The sequence below is a fragment of the Fringilla coelebs genome (assembly GCF_963513975.1).
Source record: "Fringilla coelebs genome assembly, chromosome: 1".
Lineage (NCBI taxonomy): Eukaryota > Metazoa > Chordata > Aves > Passeriformes > Fringillidae > Fringilla > Fringilla coelebs.
Window position 1 is genome coordinate 88,794,797 of NC_140028.1, and position 19,975 is coordinate 88,814,771.

A 19,975-nucleotide genomic window follows, 5' to 3' on the forward strand; every position below is an offset into this window, starting at 1 on the left:
TAAGGGTATTTTCTGCTTCAAAAGAGTACTCAGCTTGAGCAGGTGTCCATGGATACACCATGAAAACAGTTTTCACCATCACTGATCATCTAATTGTGAGAGGAGCATTTCCCTTTCTCCTGCCTTGGTTAATCAGTGGTGTGAAATAATGACAAAAATAGCAAGGTTTAGACAAAATTGCCACTGCCATAAAACCACTGACAACTTCTTGGATTGATATGGCTCCAAAGATAACATTAAATCTTGTGCTGAGAAATGTAATCCAGGCAAAGGTTGTGACCCACATAAAAAAACACATCATTCCAGAGTCCAAAGTGGCAGAGCAAAATAGTCTCTTGTTATTTCCTTAGCTGTTTTGGGGCTGCACAGATGTGATCAAGATTTTACTTGCTGGACAGTTTTGTTACAGAGAGGACCAAAGCTGTTTGGTTTAGACTGGCTTTGGTGTTCTTAGTGATTGAACCACTGCTCTGCACCGGTGAAGGTGGCTCTTAGCCCTGCATTATGGCAGCAGGTGTCTGTGTCTCTGTAATGGACCCAGCAGTGGATTTTATTGTCCCATCTACTGAAGCTGTAAAGCTCTCTGAAGCGTGCAGCATGGTTTTGTGCTTTTTCTTCTTCTGCACTGTATACTGTGTCTTTGGTGCCAAACACATTGGAGCTGGCAAAAACAGGGCATCCACGAAGCCATAGACCTTCCTTTCTCCATGATCCTTCAGGGCATGGACATGGTTTGGCGAGGGGGTAAGAGTAACTGAAATTTGTCCTACTGCCATCAGCAAAAGGTCCCAGACATTGGGATTCAGGGTCCATAGGCCAGCAGTCGCTCTAGAGGAGACATTCCACAGCCTCGGGAAAAGACCCGTACTTGTGTGGGTGTTGAGGGACAGAAACAGAAACTGCTGCTGTCAGAGGTCACCCTGGAATGTTTCTGTTTCTGTTTTGCTAAGATACAACATTGTCAGTGGGGAAAAAAGCAATAGCAAGAGAAACTGTGTGAAGTAGTTTCAGAATTACAGGAAGATATGCTGAAACCTTAAAGGGCAGTGGAGTTAAGTGTGGTCCTCCTGAAATCAGTAGGAGACTTGCTAACATTTATATTGGAGTTCAAAACTTTATCCATAATGTTCCCTCTAGAAAATGCATACAGGCTGCTGATTTTGTTTTAGTGCTGTAGTTGAATCGAATTGTTGGTTCCAGGTTAATGTGCTGCCTTGGATTAAACTCTTACTGCCTTTTTTTTTTTTTTCAGTCTGCTTCCTCATGTATTTCATGAGATGTTGCACTTAAATAGTGCTAAATTTAAAACAAAAAGGAAACAAATGTTTAGCTTTTTTCATTGTATGTAGTTGAGCAAGTCTTTCTAAGGCAAGTCTCACATCCTTGTGTCATCAAGTCATGTTTGTTTTATTTTTGAAGAACAGTCTTTCAGAAGAAATTCTGTGATAGAAGAGCAATTGTATGCCTCTTGAAAAACAAATTTTCTGTACAAACAAATTCTGTTTAGAATACAAATAATGGATAATAATATTTTTAAAAAATATTTTGACAGCGCCATTTTAAAACACTCCAGGAGTGCTTAAATGCTGTAATAGGCAGCTGTCAGGTACATTTACAGTGCTTCTGCTACAGAAGAAACACAGTTACTAATCTTTCTTCAGTCTTTCTTGCTGACATTTTGAATGAAGCACATGAGCATGATGGAAATGAAGAGATTTTAAGCTCTGCTTGGGCTGATTTACAGGCTTTGCTCGGAGCCATTACTAAGGAAAAAAGTACAGCAAATAGCACCAATTAAAGTTTAATTGGCACCTCAGATTGTATGAGCAAGGTGGACCACGGCAGAAGTTAAAAATTTCAAAGACCTGATAGGTTTTTCTGTCTAATACTTCCGGAGTTTGTCTGCTTTCCCTTCTGATGATTACGGTAGCAGGATTTCAGCTGTTTTCCAGAATGATGCTGCTGCTGCTGTTACAGTGTACCTCTGTGTTACCAGTCTCCAGTTAGATCTGGTAATGGAATAGCTGATGCCAGCTCGGAATCTTCCTCACAGAAGCTATGTTTAAAAAAAGCAAAAACTGAAATTCCTCAGCTCAGGCCCAGCAATTCCACTGGGTTGTTTTGGGTTTTTTTGTTGGAGTCTGAGGATGGAAAACATTGGAGATCATTTTGGAAATTAATATTCCATTAAAAAAAACCAACAAACACAAAACCAAAAAACCTAGCACTACCAAAGTTAACAAAGAAAATAGCAAATAGTTCTAAAAAAAATGTGGTTGATTTCCTGCTTAGAAGCTTGGCAGGGTCCTGAGTTCCTTGGGGAACCATGGTTTGGATTGCAGGTGTTGGGGGTTGTGTTTGCTCAAGGGGTTTGCACATTTTAACACTGATCTGACAGAGAGCTTTAAGTGCTACCACAACCCAATTTATGAATAATAATAAAAACACAGTACTGGTTGTGTCTCACCTCCTCCTTCACAGCCATAGCCCTTTCTAGACTCATTTGGTGTATTCTGCTCGTGGGGCTCTAGCTGCTGATCTTCTCACCAAGATAAAGCAACTTGCTGAACTGTTCTGGGTTTGTCCCCAGAACTAAACCTTGTTTACAGACACCTCGTGCTGCTACATAACTGCTACTAATCACTGTCACAAAAAAAGGCAGTTCTTTGAACAATGGGTACCATGGGAAAGGAAGATACACGTGAACAAAATGCAAACAAAAAGGAACGCAGGGACTTTGTTTGCTCTTCACAATTCACTGCTCAGAGGCAATAGGTGAAGTTGCCACGTTCCAGTGATTCAGAAAACAAACCACAAAATGGTATTATGAAAGAAGCTCCTGGAATGAGTGCAGTATGTTAAAATGTAACAGGAGGTTTCACCTGCATGGAAAAGGCTTATTTTATCTCCATCCTCTTTTTATTTTATTGTTCCATTTATTACTACTTTTCACCAGTTTTTCTCACTTGAATTCACTGGTGTTATATCTTTCTCAAGCCTCCACATTGATCTTGGGTCTTCTCACTAAAGTAAATCGGTAGTGTGTGCAATATTCCAGGGTGATGATTTTTGAGCAAGGATAGGCTGAAGAATGGAAAGTTGCTCCTAACTGTGGAAAGCTTTCCTTTCTTGGATGATATGCCATAACAGTCCAGCTCACCACTGGAAAGTAGTTAAATGCAGAAGATTTTTATGTGTAAACTAGTAAAAGGTTAAAGATATTAAAAACATTTTCCCCAAGTGACTGTGTGCCAGTGGGAAAAATATTTAATGAATATTCTAATCTGAAATTTATAACTTTGGTGATTCAGGCTGCGAGCATGTTTTTTTTCCAAAGGATGTTGTAAAGTACCACAAGTATCTGTTGAACTCTGGTCTCTGGGCAGCCCTAAGAGCAATTTTTTTTTTCAGTTTTATAGTAGTAATTGAGGACAGTGGAGTTAAATTGGAGCAAAATGAGTAAAGTAGAAATGAATCACAGCCCTCTTTATGGCAGTAGAGAGACAAGTGTCTCTGTTAAAAACAGAAGGCAGAAGTAATCATAGAGAGGAAAATTTTACAGCACTGCTGTTTTTCTGCCCTTTCTACCAGTTCATGTGGGGCCTGGGGGGATTTCAGGTGAGATGCGTTAAAGGATTTCCACACAAGAAACCTGTGCTTGTTATAGACTGGTTGCTCTTTAAAATGTACAGAGGGGCCAAGTCATTTTCATCATCAGTCTGACATTTTTCAGAAAAAGCTAAACAGACTGCTTTTTTTCATTGTCAGTGAGTATTTCTGTAGATTTCTGTGACAGAAACTCAATGTTTCTTTTACTCTGATATCAGCGTTTTACAAGTCCAAGACGCTGAAAGAATTTCCTAAAGCAGCAAATAACCATTAAACTTAAGCGCAGCAGGGGAGGTAAATAACTTAACACAGAAGTTGGGCTGTCTTATATCTGTACATAGATGTGTGCTTGAAAAAAGATTGGGTAGTGGGAGCATCAGAGGTACTTTGTTTCATGATAGTTTTTGCATTCTAAATACTTTTGTAAATATACAACGTATTGTAACAGTTTCATCATAGTTTGGATAACAACATGGGTCTAAGACTTCTTTTTCCTTTGTCTTTTCACTACTTAAAAATGAATCTGGAAAAAAAAGGTATATAGTATTGAAGGATCAGGCGCTAAAAGATTGCATTATTTCAGCTGCTGGAAATATTTATGTGTTTGGTTTATTGTGTGTATTCTGTATTTTCCACAGCTCTCTTCCTGTTAAGCTACAAATCTCACCTTGTTACTCTTTGTTTGCAGTGGAAACAAAAGCAGTTCATGTGCCAGGTATTGTATAGGAACTGCAGAATGGCTGAGTTGTGATTATTGGAGCAGGCTTCACTTCTGATACTTCTCATCCAGAGCATCTCCTTTCACCTTGTATGAGTGCTGTTAAAACATGCAGGGTGAAATTTCTTTCTTCCTACACACAGGCAGAGTTGTCATGTGTGCTTTGGTAGAAGTGCTCAGATGCTTGAAAATGCAGCCTGAATCAACCCAGAGGGCTGTGTGAGGGTGTATGGATTGTATGGACTGGAGTAGTGCTTGTGCATGTGCAGCTTCCTGGGGCTTTCAATTGAATAGGAAGATGCTTTTCCTCTGATCTGTGTTACTTCCTTATCCTGTGGGAATTAGAAGTGAAGGCAGTGTCTGAGGCTGCATGAAGGACAATGGGCAAGAACCAGGTGCCAGAATGATGTCACCCTTCAATGTATGTAACAACCCGCATAACTGATCAGTCATTTTAAGCCAGCCAGTGAAGTCATTCCACTTGCCAAGAATTCACAAGCTTACAGCATTAAATTTTATAATGAGTGAAAAACATAAGGCCAGATTTTTTTTTTCTCTCATCATTTTATTCACTTATCAATATGAGCAAATGAGGTAAATGTGCCAGCTACGTGGGTAGAACAGTTTATAAATATAGCAGTAATAATTGCTGGCTAATTGGATCATTCCTTCATTGTTGCCCATTTTATAAATATCCTACGGTTGGAAGGAGTAGATTTTATTTGGCAAATGTTGGGGGAACTCATCCTCCTTAAAACAAACAAAAAAAAGTTCCTTGACTAATAATCAGGTAAAGTGAAGAAATATAATCTTGTTCTGCTAGACAACTGTATGCTTTTTCTTGTAATTTGGTCTGGCAGTAGGAAATCAGGTGTGAAGTCTTGCTTTGGGAGGGTTCTGGAACCCCTGTTAATAACCTCACCAAATCGGGAGCAGTCAGTCTCCAGAGCAAAAGAGCTGTAGGTGAAAAACATTAGCACACAGAAATGTTACCTGTTAACAACCTCCCTATCTACACCCCTCCTTCCCACCCTTCTCCTCTCTGCTGTGCCATGGGAAGGCAGCTCTTGCAGGTCAGCAGACATGTTGGTCCAGGTGCTGCTGTTCAGGAAGCACTTCAATTTGATTGTACACATCTTTCTCTGAAGGCTGTTTGTGAGCTAAAAAGCATCACCTTTATCTTCTCAGGACAAGGAAAAGGAATGTCCTCCTTCAGACTCAAAGCATTCCTGGTTTCCTGCCATAATCTCTGTATAGATTTAGCAGCCCACAAACAGGCAATGCATAGTAGAGAAGAAGTTTGTTTCCTGTATCTTAACAGTTTTAAAAAACAATTATTAGAATTGTGGCTTTTATGATGCTTTTATTCACCATAACTTGAATGTTTGAATAGCATATGAAAGACACTAATTTTAATGATGAGCCTATCTCATTTTCTTTCAGAGAGCATTAAACAGGAAAAAATTGACTCCAACTGAATTCAGCAATAAGGAAAACTCTGAATCGAGCACTGAACATGATAAAGAAAACTCATTTATCAAAACTGTACCAAGAAGAGTTAAAATATTTGATGGAGGGCAAGTATTGTACTTTGTACACGAGATATCATTGGGAAGATATTTTTTCCTAGATTCTAGACTTTGCAGAGATGTTGCTTCCTGATTGATTCATTTTAAACAACGGTTCCCATATTGTGGTCTGTGGATGTTGGTTTATGTTTCCAAGAAAAATGGAAAGTCATCAGTAGCATGGAGCCATGAGAGTTATGAGAAGGGGCAATAAAATAAAGAACAGTAGGCTGTGCAAATCATTTTTTTTCCAGGGAATGAGCATTAATCAGTGCTAAGGGCAGCTAGATACAGACAGAGATGTAAATTCTGCTCCTATGTTTCTCTTACATGATAAATAATACCAATTCTGCAGCAAGGTTGTATAACCGTAGCTGGAGAGGAAATAGTCCAGGGGCTAAGCAGCAGCCTGCAGTGCCATCTCTATCTGGCAGCTTGCTGTGGCATACACGGGCTGGAGAGCTCTGATTTGAAAAGTGCCATGGAAATATTTACTGAGAGCCCTCCTCCCTGCACCATAATACTTCAAATCTGTTGCCTGATGTAAATATCTGTTGCTTTAGCTACAGTGTTGCACTATGTACAACATCTTATAAAATTTTTAAATAGAAAAGTGCCAGTGACGCCTGTAAAATTTTGTAGCACAAATAGTTCATGTTTGATTAGTCTCAATGGTCAGCTGTAGGGCTTTAGGTACTGGTTCCCAATTTGAATCTAGTCTAGGCCAGCAGTTAAATCATTACCAACTGCCCAGGTAGAATATTGTTGTGTCTCTGCTCAGATGCAGACATTGCAAGGACGAGGTCACAAAAGCTTAACACAACATTTGGCATCCTTGAGTGGAAATATGAAGGGCATAATTGAATCCGAATGGCTTTTTCTATCTAGAGACAGTCCCCATAGGCTGAGTCCAGAGGACATTGATAGGGAATTTTAAAGACTTTCTCATCATTGTAACTAATGTTACTCCTTTTCTGCACAAGGCAGAGCCTTAAAGATGCTCTTTTAAAGCTTCCTCATGGTGCTCAAACGTCCTTTTAAGAACTGACACCTTTAAAAGATACGTTCCTGTGTTGCTAAGAGGAAATTCGAGATCTTTAAATACTTAGTATCAACAGTACCTTTATTTAAAAATATTAGCTGCTATTCCTAAACAGTCTATGACTAGCTAGTGATAAATATAGATATGAATTTAACAAATACAGGCAGGAATGAGCAGACAAAGAGCATGATTGGTTTTGTCAGTCATGGATTTTCATCTAATGTGTTATTTTAAAAATTCTGGTAGATGAGGGTTTCTAGCTGGACTCATTTTCCCATTACAACTGATTTCCTGCTCTTATGGTACTGTTACTAGGTACAAGTCAAACGAAGACTATGTATATGTGAGAGGGAGAGGGAGAGGGAAGTATATCTGTGAGGAGTGTGGAATACGTTGCAAGAAGCCCAGCATGCTGAAGAAGCACATTCGCACACACACCGATGTCCGTCCTTACCACTGCAATTACTGCAACTTCTCCTTCAAAACTAAAGGTAAGGCTACTTTACTGGGTATGTTTTTCCCTTTTTTTCTTTCTACTTTAAAGTACAATTCTTTTCTTCTCTCAGTTGGCTGTTCGTGAGCTAAAGAGGTTCCCTCTCTGTGGCATTTTATTATCTAATGCTTCGAATATTTGTAATTTATTTCCTGCTTTTCCTTTGTCTTCTGTATATTAATTCATATGATCACACCTTCATATGAATGAACTGCCTGGCATGCCACAGTGGGTGAGAAATTGGAGTGGAAGAGGGAAGTCATGGGAGTATGATGAATGTTAGGTGAAGACAAGTGAGATGGTTAGCTGCTCATCCTAGATAGAGATGGGACACAGAATTTTAAATCCCTTACAGTGTCTTTTGCAGGCAGGAGATGGACATATATTGTACTTGTATTGGCACTCAACCAATTGCTCTGGGAAAGAAATTGGCCTCTAATAAATTACTATGTTGAAATTATTTTTTTTTACCCTTGAAGTACAAAGGTTTGCTTTCCACTTGACCTTCTAAGAACCAGAGTTGGATGTCTACTTTTTAAAGCCTGTTTATAACTTTAAATACTTAAGTGTATCCCAGTTTATGCAGGCAATATATTAAACAGTGGTACATCCAGTACCACTGTTTAATATATTGCCTGCATCCAGGACTCAAGTGAAACAGACAGGAGAAGTTCACAGCCAAAATAATTTCAGGAAAAAAAAGCAGTAAAATTTTTCTTGGCTTTGAACATCATTTAGCAACAATTCCTCCCGAGCTGTAACCTCAGGAACATTTGTGTTTTTAGTGGGTTTGAGACTACGCAGTGGTTGGGTGGAAAACTTCCAAGAAATAACACAGTGCTGCACTAAGTGGGATGAATAGGCTTCAGATGTGTCAAAACTCATCACTGCATCCTGACAAGCTGGGTCATCATATTGCCTTTATGATGAAATGCTGGAGTGCAAATGCAGTAAATTTTCATTATGGTTTTTGCAGAAGAGGGGTGCTGGCCAAGTTCAAGTAATTAAGCTCTGCCCGTGTAAAGATCTCCCCGGTTTCAGTCGTAGCAGATACTTGTATTCACATCCTCTTCTGCATTTGCTGTGCCTGGCTCGTGCCATTGCTGCTGGCGGTCAGGTCACACAGTTGGGTGTTTGATGCTTGGTAAGCCACTCTTCATGACAGGACAGTGTAGCCAGCAGCTTCATGAAGTGTGCAAAGAATGGAAAATTTGCTATTTGTGAGTCAATATATTCGCAACAATTATTTCAACATTTGGGATGAGTTACCACCTTCATTTCAAAGCAGAAATAAAGTACTCCATAACCATAGAAGAGTCAGCATTACACTTTAATTTTTCCTATTTAAATACCTCCAAGAAACATCTTTGTGATGTTTAAGGTGGGCAGTTACTTCTAGTAACACGCATTTTTATCATTTACAGATCTGAGCCACTCTTAGCCATTTCTTGATATTTACCATATTTTCTTTTTAAAGGAGAAGGGGAGAGCAGCCTGTGGGGCCTCTCAGCTGCACATTCACTTTTGAGATTCAGATGAAGTATGTTCATGCTCTGATTTTGAATAAAACTAACGTTTGCTTAAGTTGGCATTGAAAGTGTTTACACTAAAAATAGAATTCATCAAATACTGGAAGAGCTGCAAGATACAAACTTCAGTTTCACGCGATAGTTTTCTGTCAACATGACTTTGAAGACTGAATCACCCTTTTTTATACTTTGCCATAAACAAAGGAGGGATCTCTTACACCAGTACAAAATACATAATAATTTAGAGTTTCCATCCTCTTCTCAATAAAAATCTTCCTAAATGTAGACAGCCAGTTGGTAGCATTCAGGATAGTGAATCTGCTGCAGCCCTTGACAGCTTGCATTGAGAGACAAAGTTCTAGCAAGTGTGAAATGAAATTATAACGTTGTTATAAATGTACCTGAAGAAGAGATGGACACGTTGAGCATATATTTGTAGACATTTGTATACTCACAGAGCAGATAATGTTGTTTTGTTTTTTTCTTAAGGAAATTTAACAAAGCATATGAAGTCAAAGGCACATAGCAAGAAATGCATGGATTTGGGAGTCTCAGTAGGCTTAATAGATGACCAGGATGGAGAAGAAGAATTTGGTAAGAAATTAAAGTCTTCTTTCTTTGTTGAATTATTGTGTCTATTTTGTCATCTCAGCTTCTTACCCTTCCTTTTCCAAAGCTCTTTAATTATGGTACAGGCAAAAGATACAGAGATAAAAATCTTAGAAGCTAGTCCAAGGGAGCCAGAAACACTGGGAAAACTTTCACTGAAAGAAATGACAAGCATATGCTAAGGATAAATTGCTGCTGAATTTTTCACAAAGCGTTATGCAGTTTAACTTTATCACTTTCACAGATAAATATGACAAGATTGAAAATACCAGAAAAACAGCTGTTTGCCTAGAAAAAATGCAGTCAAGTGTAGTGCTTCTTTGAAAATAGTTGTGCATGAAATGGTCCAAGTTTTGGGATGCATATTTCATAGAAATTAAATCACTAACATGCCACACAAATCACAAATATGTTGCTGAGTGCCTTGCAAGGAGGTTAATCATCTTCCAGCATAGAATTCTGTCCTCCTTCACAAATAATTGGGATAAATCTGCAGATAGAGAGCATACAGAAATTAAAAACATTATTCATCTTGACTGTTCTACTTCTTCATTAGTGATGAGAATGTTTTCAGAATGAATGCATTCACTAAAAAACTTGAATTCTACACTTCCCACATCCCTAGAAGATTCTGCTGAAGAGGAGATGAGATCAAGGAGAATGAAAGAGAGCCAAACCAGGTTCATGAGTGACTTGCTTGGCGTGATAAGAAAGGTGTGCCTGCAGCAGAGCCAGTGAGATGGAGAACAGCATTGTGCATTAGGACTGTTTGGGATTTCGGCGTGTCTCAGTGCAGTGATGGCATTTATCCCTCCCTCGCAGTCCTCTGTGGGGAGATGAATTGTATTGCGTTGCCTTGGTGTATTTTTCTCCCTCCAGTGGAATAGTTTATTAGATTGTGGATGAGGCTTGGAGAAAAGATAGCAGTGGGGGTCTTTATTTAAGCTATAAGGGAAAAGAAAGATGAATGCACTTGCTTCCATATGACAACCACTGGCAGAATACGGGAATCATCTTGAATCTAATTCTAAATAATGCTGGGAATATGACTCAGCTGCTGTGATTCAGTAGTGCACTAGGTAGAAAGAAACCTGTGTTTTTCCCATTTTTGGCCTTCTTCAATATACTCTTTTTTCGTAAGCAAAAAATATGTCTCCCGTCACAGTTTGAGGTACCAGATAAATAACACAGAAGATAAGCAGCAGGACAAATTACTGTCTTTTTCTTACAGAGGAATTTTTATTAATATTTTCAGTCTTCATATGACAGAAAAATTGTCACTTTTTTGTTGAGCAATGTTCTGTAGCATTTACATTTTTGTGAGTTCTGTAAACTACAGATGAACAGATATTTCCACTCACTAGGAACTGAAAACATTTTATTCGTTGATAAATTGAAATTCCCAATTGCATGCATTAAAAGTTGCATTTGCGGTTATAATGCAATGGGAAATATTTCAAATGTTAACTGAATTTTCAGTAACATGGGGTCAAAGGAAGCCACTTCAAACATTTGTTGAAAGAATGCTTTCCTTTGCCTTCAAGACTATTCGATTGAGAAAGAGAGAGGCTTTCCCTTTTAACATATCATGTACAGGCATGTTTCACCATAGCATAAGTATAATATATATGCCCTGAAATATGGTCTTTGCTCAGCACAGTAATTACCTAATAAATGAAATACTCTATTTTGGAAAAAAAGAGCACAGACAGGATTTGTTACATAATCCTTGAAATTCTTCATGGAATTTAATTTTATGGCTACAATGCCTATTTTGTTTTTCCCCAAAACAGAGGATGTAGCATTTATTTCTTTTACTGGAGCCCCAAACCAAAAAAAAAACTTGGTGATAAAAGCCTGCCTTTTCCAAAGGATCTGGCTCAGGTACCCGTAGCAAAACCAGCAGTGCAGCACTAGAAACCTATCCAAGCACTAGAAACCTATCCAAGAATCAGGGTAATTAAACCCCTGATAAAGGTGCATTTGCTGCAGCCAAACCAGTCCAGCCTCTCCAGCTGCTGCAGAGCACAGGGCATTTACAATTATCCATGGAAATTCAGTGAGCAACCCTGCACTTCAGAAATGGGATTTCATCCGTCTGCTCGCTGGGCCAACCATGAAGGTTTTTCTCATGATAATTCAGATTTTTTTTTTTGTCACCCTATTTTTAAAGGCAGAAGCAAGAGGGGGAAAAAAGTGTGATGTATTTGCATAAGTGTTTTTTGTTGTGTGGTTCAGTTGCCCCATTTCAGTTGCCATGAAATCCTGAACATGCTAATTTTAGGCAGCATTTGAATCAGCTTCAACCACCTCTTTGGCTGCCCTTTCCTCAGGGCAGAGCAGCAGAGCTCACACTGGGGCCAGCACCCCTCGTGCCAGGTCTGGGCTCCAGGGACAGTCCTGGCAGCAGCATGTCACCCACAAAGGACAGTGGGATGGGCCGTGGGTACTGAGCTGCACTTGTGGTGTTACATCTTTGGTGCTTCCACCCCTCCTCCCTCTAGCATGCATTGCTGGCACAGTTGTGCCACATATCCTTCAGATGTTTTAAAAACCAATGTCTTCAAATGCTTAAATGTTTGGGGTTTGGTTGGTAAGAATGTTCTGTCTCTTAAAAAGTGGTCTGTCTATTCCCATTGCTTTCCTCAGCTGGAAAGCAACGTGAGAAGCAGTAGAAGAAGGTGCAGAAAATCTGATAAGAAATAATTATGACCTCAGAAAAAAATACTTCTTCCTGAAGACTGTGTGAAATTGGCCTGTTTCCTGACCTGTAGAATGTCTGTCTGTCTATTTGTCTGTCTCCACCTAATTCATTATCTGAACATTTGGAATACTGATTATTCTTATGGTAATAGAAATGTCTGCAACTTTGCTTAAAATAACAAAGCTGTGTGTCTTTCACTAGAATTCCACTTTGAATTAGAGAATTTACCCAGAAATTTTAAAAAGCCACCAAAGGAATTTGCTGGTTCCAGTCTTTTGTAGCTTTTTATTTAAAGTCTGGGTAATCATAGTTATTTGAATATACAATTTTTTAGATTCGTATGAGAAGCCAGCTGTGTCCGACAGCAGTACAGATTAAATGGATGCAAACTGAACCAGGAGTGCAAACTCATGCACAATCCTGAGCACAGGCAGACACACACACACACACAGAGTCTGTTTTTTCTCAGTAATCTGAGAAGCTGAAATTTTGTTGTGCTGTGGTGTCTTGGGAAAAAAGAAAGATGCTCTCTAGCTGTCTGAGACTGTATGTGATCAGAGCTTTTAACATAGCATTCTTTGTATTTGGACTTGTCATCATTTGGGTATTAGTAAATACTTTCTGGCCTGGGTTTTTGTATTCAAAACGATTCCCTCATCCATTATCTTTCATCTTCTGCTCTGTGGAATGTTCTTGTCACCAAAATACTGGGTTACAATGTGAGGAATGTTAATATCTGAATTAAATTGTCAGAGGAGGTGAACTGTTTAGTGTGACATACTGCAACTGGGGATATCCTCTTTGGCCCTGCTCACATGCTCACACAACATTTTGCTATCTAGTCTTAAAAACAACAATAACATGTGTTCAAATTGTAACAGTTAAAAACTTGGAACTTGTAATAAGCTCATGTATGAATGGTATGGTATGGTATGTCTGAGTAAACTTGCACAAGAGAATTTCTTGATAATGAAATCAGCAGATGGGCAGAACATTTCTCTGCAGAAATTCTATCCCAAAATATTCATTATTTTTACCAGTAAAAATATGTAATTGTAAGTTTCAGATATGTGTTTATAGATATCTACACACACACATATTAGGAAAATAGTTTCATTTTCTGCAGTATTATTACTACAGTTCTAAGTTAATTAGCTATATGTTGCTTACAGTAGATTTTAAGTCAGTTTCAATGGCTCTTCATTAGCTTAATCATGACTCAGTCTATTTTCACTGAATCTGCATTTAAGAAGTGAAAATAAATGAAAAGCCTTGCAATAATATCCTCCTTTTACAAAGAGAATGGAAGGCTGGTTCTGTGTAGTTTACAATAATTATTTAATTTTTTTTTTGTTAATATCAGTGTCTGTTTTTCAACTAGATGTACATTAGGCATGCTGAAGCCCTACATCCACAGCCTGCCATTAGACTACCTAGTGCTAGGTTTGATTTGCAATATACAAATTACTTAAGAAGGTTTAGGTGTAAATAATCTCTTTAAGCAGAAGTTGCTCTTACTTTTTGGTGTAGTTTCACTTCATTACTTTCTGTCATCTTAGGAATGAAAGTCAAAAGCCCACAGATTTTCTTCTTGTTTCTGAGGAGCCCTGGTGATCACCAGTCTGAAGTTAACCCAGTAGATGTCACTGTGAGTCCTGTAGAGCAGTGGACAGTAGCTGAAGCAAGACTGAAATCTGATAATTGAAGCCTGTGAACAGGCCTAGAGTGACAGGAGGACAGCAGGGCTGGGTACAGATGCTGGCATTGTTTAACTGTATCTTGTTTACTGCTCTTTAAATTTGCGTGAACGATTGTGGAAGGATCTATTGCGAGTCTAATACAACGGGTGAAAGGCAAGTCTAAGTTGTAATTGTTTAGAAGAATGGAGTGAATTGATGACACACAGACCTCACAGAAGGACATGCTGAAAAATACTTCTGCCTTTCTTGCCATAGTCTACATTTTTTTCTTGAGTTTGATGGAGAATATATAAAATATAGAATGGATGCTTTATTTTTAAATGCTTTTATGTAAATGCCAATCCATAACTGAAGATAGTTCCAGAACTTGAGACAATGAACACTGCTTTGTATTACTCAGGTGCTAAAAGCCAATAAATGTAATAAATTTAGATTTAGATACTAATAGATAGTGAATAGATACTTAGTAAACTATGTCTTTAATCTGCACAAGTAAAGCTAATGGCAGTCATATAGTTATCTACATAACTGCACATTTCCTTAGGAATCTGTAAAACTGAGTGGTTCAGCCTTGTATTTTCAAGCTGTTCTTGTCTTCCTGCCACTGAAAGAATGAAAATTACCTTTTTGCTCTTTATGTGGCAATCTACTTAAATATGATTAAGTTATAACTAAATGTGACTAAGTTATAAGCTTTTGAACTTCATCATTGGATTTGGTGCAGAAATTGCTGTATCTGTAGCAGGTCCTCCGTAAGTCAGGTCATGTGGCAATGATACTGCAATTAAAATTAAAAGCTGTAAGTTGAGGTTCTGAAGAACCTTTATTTTAGTACTTTGCAGTATGATGATAATTAGATGGCTGTTGTTAAAACCATGTACTGTAAGGATTCCTATAGGAAAAACTTGTAATAAAATTAAAAACTTCAAAGTACATAAGGAGACATATTTCAGTTACCTAATTCATAGCATCCCAACTATGGAAATAACAGTATGTGGACTTACCAGCCCCAGGCACTTCACAAATGGACATGTTAGGATGCTGATAATTCCAGCTAATGCTATTGTGCTAAAAAAATTGGAGTTCTTTCTTTTCTGCTTTGGGGTAGAATGTCACTATAACAGAGCCTTGTCCAACAAGCTCAACACCAACACTACAAACACAGTATAGAGCTGACCATCTGAGGACTGAAGGTATTTTTGCCTATGATTTGTAGACACTTCAATACGTAGGATAAAAAATTCAGTTTTCTTAAAAATAATTGTAGCTGGCATGTGAACAAAATCCCCAGTCAAGTTTTGTCCATGTTTCTATTAAGCCTTACTTCCAGCTGTTCCTAATTTCTGCAGAGTTCCGGTCTGTAAAATTCACTTACTCCTGTGAAGTCCAGGAAGAAGAAAGAGTCTTTCTAAGAATTTAAAAGAAAAGATTGCAGCAGTTGACAGAGGATGAAAGGCATCACCTACTCTTCCAAAAAGACTCTTTGTAAAAAATTGAGGCTGTCTTGAAGAGTTTGTCTGTTAAAATGGTGAGAGTTGAGTTACAAATTTGAAAGAGAAGTAGCTTTCATAAGCCTTCACTTAATAGTGTGAAACTTTTTTCCTGTTTTCTTTTTTAAAAAAGAAACTGAACTTTCATGCCAAAAGCCATTTCTCCATATGTTAGGAGCCTTTAAATTTATGATACATCCTTCATTCGAAAATACCGTACACCATTTTACAACCTCATATTTGTTCCCTCTGGAAATTGAGTCAGTTTTAGTTATATGTATGTGTGTGTGTGTATATATATATATATATATATATATTAGCTACATTAGCATATGGTTATAATTATGCATCGTTCAAGATGGGAAGCAAAGAATTAATCTTTCCCCAATTAAAACGCCAGGGAACTTTAGTAGGCAGTGTACAGTTACCAGAATGGGATTGGAGCCAATACTGCTTAGTTAAAAAGACACCACTTTGAAGAGAATCTTCCGCCACAAAGAGTGGTCACAGCCTCAGCCTGATGCCTCCTTCAGAGGAGACCCATAACCCTGCCTGGGTCTTTTAAAACTTCACCATCGGGTCCTCTTGAACTCCATAGCGATGCTTAGTGGGATCACTGATTGGAAAAGCCTGAGCACCTCTTGTTTCAGCAAATGTGCATACAGGTATGAAAGCCAGAGCAAAGCATTCCTTTGTGCATTGCCAGAACAAGCAAGTCAGGAATCTTATTTTTTACTCATCTGATGTTGCAAAGTGGTGTGGGAGTAAGGGAACCACATTCATCGCTGTCACCTCGCCTACACTGCAGGCTCTGGCTCCAGGTAAAACCACACTCAAATAGAACCTGGCAAATGCACAAAGGGTGGAGGTAAACAGGGAAACAATAGAGGGAAATGATATCCCATGGAGTCCTGCATGTAAGGAATCTGTGTTCCACACAGTTTCCCTTTCTCTTTCCATGGCTTTGTTGTAGAAAGCTGGGACGTATGCAGAAAATTCCTACATAAGCAGCATTTGCTGGTAAATCTGGTAGCATTTTTAAATGTTGATTTGAAAAAAGATGGTTTCTTCTAAATCATGGTTTGTACATATGTTTTCCTTGCTTTACAAATGCATCAAGTCAGTCTAATCACTTCAGGTAGTTCCTTTTGCCAGTAGAAACAATCATTCATGACTGACATCAGCTTTCATAGAAAATGTGATTCATGTGGAGAGATGGAGAAAAAAAGAATCAGTAGGATTTCATAGAGAATAGTTATGTGACATTGGTAAAGAGACTGAATTTAAGAGGGAGTCCAGAGTGAATTCCAAGACTTTGCAATGTGCCCTGCATTATTTAAAAAGTTGTAAGAAACATGTAGGTCACCCTTTAGATGTGACACATGGAGAAGTCTTCAATATCTGTTACAGAGGTATTGAGGAAATCACAGAATATTCTGAGTTGAAGTGACCCACAAGGTTCATTGCAGTCCAACTCTTAGCCCTGCATAGCACCATCCCCAAGAGTTGCACCATGTGTCCGAGAGCACTGTCCATATGCTTCTTGAACTCTTTCAGATTTGGTCCTGTGTCTACTTCCCGGGGAGCCTGCTCCAGTGCCCAGTCACCCTCTGGGTGAAGAACCTTTTTCTAATATCCAACCTGTCTCTTCCCTGACACAACTTCAGGCCATTCCCTTAGGTCTTGTCACTGGTCACCAAAGGGAAGTGACTGTCCCTCTTCTTCTCCTCACGAGGAAGTCGTAGCCTGCGATGAAGTCTCCCCTCAGTCTCCTCCTCTCCAGTCTGAACAGACCAAGTGACCTCAGTCTCTCCTTGTAAGGCTTGCCCTCAAGGCCCTTCACCATCTTTGTTACCCTCCTTTGGATGCTTTCCAACAGCTTGTTATCTTTTTCATATGGTAGCACCCAGAGCTGCCCCCAGCACTGGAGGTGAGGCTGCCCCAGCTCAGGGCAGATCAGGACAATGCCCTCCCTTGCCCGCTGGCCGTGCTGTGCCTGATGCCCCCCAGGCCAGACTTGGCCCTCTTGGCTGCCAGGGCACTGCTGACTCCTGTTCAGCTTGCCACTGACCAGGACCCCCAGGTCCCTTTCCATGGGGCTGCTTTCCAGCCTCTCATTCCCCAGTCTGTCTGTACGTCCAGGGTTGTCCCATCCTAGGTGCAGGATCCAGAACTTTCTGTTGTTGAATTTCATACAGTTGGGAATTGCTCATCTCTAATCCATCACGGTCTCTCTGCAGGGCCTCTCTGCCTTTGAGGGAGTCAACAACTCCTCTCAGTTTTGTATCAGTTTTGCTCAGTGTCCCTTCCAGTCCTGCATCCAAGTCATTTATGAAGATTCTGAAGATCACAGGGCCACGGATGGAGTCCTGTAGAACCCCACTAGTGACAGGTCACCAGTTTGATGTCACCCCATTCACTGTAACCATTTGTGCCTCACCTGTGATCCATTTGTTCATATGATGTGTTGTTTATTGGACATTTTATCCAGGAGGATTCTCTGAGAGACACTATCAAAATCTTTACTGAAATCCAGAAAGATTACATCAAGTGGCTTCCCTTGGTCAACTGCATGGTTTATCTTGTCATACAAGGAAATGAGGTTTAATAAGCAGGACTCTCCTCCCATGAAGCCGTGCTGGCTGTGACCAATGGCTGTGTTGTCCTCCAGGTGTTTTACAATACCTCCCAGGATAATCCTCTCCATAATTTTACCAGGCACAGAAATGAGACTGACTGGTCAGTAGTTTCTGGGGTCCTCTTTCTTGCCCTTCTTGAAAACTGGGACAATGTTAACCACCTTCCAGTCAGCAAGGACCTCTCCAGATTCCCAGGACTGCTCAAAAATCAAGAGAGGCCTTGCAATGACATCAGCACCTCTTTAAGTATTCTCAGATGAATCCCATCAGACCCCATAGACTTCAGGCATCCAGCTGGAGCAGCAGTTCCCACACAACTTCAGAGTCGACTGGGAGTTTATCATTCTCACAGCCATGGTCCTCCAGCTCAGGGTGCTGGGACCCTCCTAGCTTGTCATTGGTATTGAAGGCAGAGGTAGTTGTTTCCATTCAGAAATCAAACATATGTAGATGTTCTAACATTTTAGATATGCTTTCTTTGCAAGTTACTGAAAAAACACTGTTGATATGAAGAAAAGAAATGACAGAATTATAGGGGAAAAAATACCAAAACCATTTAGTCAGTCCACATGTTGCTGTTAATAATATCTTTAACAATCGTACTTGCCAAAATTTTGAAATGGAAGTTAATGAATTAATTTTTCCACTAAAATGTATTTTCTATTTTTAACAGTTTTGTCTGTGGATGAGAATTATAAATTAAGACTATTTAAAATTCTGATAAATATTTTTGTTAGGAGCATGACCTGGAGGATTTGGGGTATTTTTAATAATATGTCTGACACGTTCACATCTGCTGTAGTAAATGTAGGAAATCTAGTTTCCATATTTAGCTAATGTACAAATTATTGTGTAGGCAAAGAAGGGGAAAGTCATTACAGAGGGATTTTTTTCAAAGAAGCTATTAGTTCCCAATTGCATTGGTCATTTGAAGCCATAAAGGCTTATAATGGTGAGTAACTTACTGAAAGGTAGCTCAGTTAAACCCATTTATTTTATCTGGAGTTCAAAATGTTTGTTTTGGTTTTGGTAACTTAGTAGCCTAAAGTATAGGCAGTATGCTCAAATTCTTTTAAGGGTCTGATGTTTTTCACAATTGTTCATTTTGATGGTAAGTTGCTGTGTAGATTTCCCCTAGAACAGCACCTCTGAGATTTTATCTAACCAGACATCTTTGGTTTTACAGAGCCAAATGATTTTTATGCAGATATGTTTTTTTGGACAGCTCAAGAGACAGACCTTTAATTAAATACAAAATATTAATGTATTCAAAGTATTTTGTCTTTTATAAAATATGATCCCAGACAGTTTGGCTTGGAATCAGACATAGCAGATGGGATTTTCTGTCGCTTTACTAAAGACAACTCTCTTTCCAAGTTAGATACAAAAGAAGGTGAAAAGCTGCAGTATAGCTGTATTTTGTAGAGAAATTTACCCCTAGACAGAGGTTTGGCTGTAAGGAGGGCTTCTTTATGCAAACAAAGATTCATAGGTAAGTTTTGATACAATTAATGCTTTCTTGGCTTCTTGGACATCTCAGATAATTTTTTAATAAACTCTTCAAAACATTAGTGAAGAAATCTAGTAGGGTCTAATTTTGGTCTCTTTTGCCTGTTAACGAGACAGATTCTTGACTAACAGCCTCCAGTCTTTCTGTTTGCATCCTTCAAAAACCTTTGCAGCCATGATTCATATTAGGTACAAGGACACCCACTTATGAGTCAGAGCCAGCCAGAGAATATCCCACCGCTAAGGTTGACAGACCAGCCCCACATGTCAGCACTGGGAACCTAAGGAATTGGGAAATCTGCTTACTGCTCCCCAAGCAGAAGAGTGAAGGGTGACTTTGAGCAAATGGTTACAAGTGGCATGAA

General features: G+C 39.1%; 1 protein-coding gene across 4 annotated transcripts in view; it reads left to right on the forward strand.

Moving 5' to 3' along the window:
- HIVEP1 (HIVEP zinc finger 1) overlaps window positions 1-19,975 on the forward strand; it is a 120,671-nt gene that overhangs the window by 94,993 nt on the left and 5,703 nt on the right. For all 4 annotated transcript variants that reach the window (XM_084220173.1, XM_084220172.1, XM_084220175.1 and 1 more), the window contains 3 exons: window positions 5,771-5,904; window positions 7,253-7,428; window positions 9,449-9,553. In XM_084220173.1, coding sequence (XP_084076299.1) covers window positions 5,771-5,904; window positions 7,253-7,428; window positions 9,449-9,553 — 415 coding nt within the window. The remainder of the gene's footprint in view (window positions 1-5,770; window positions 5,905-7,252; window positions 7,429-9,448; window positions 9,554-19,975) is intronic.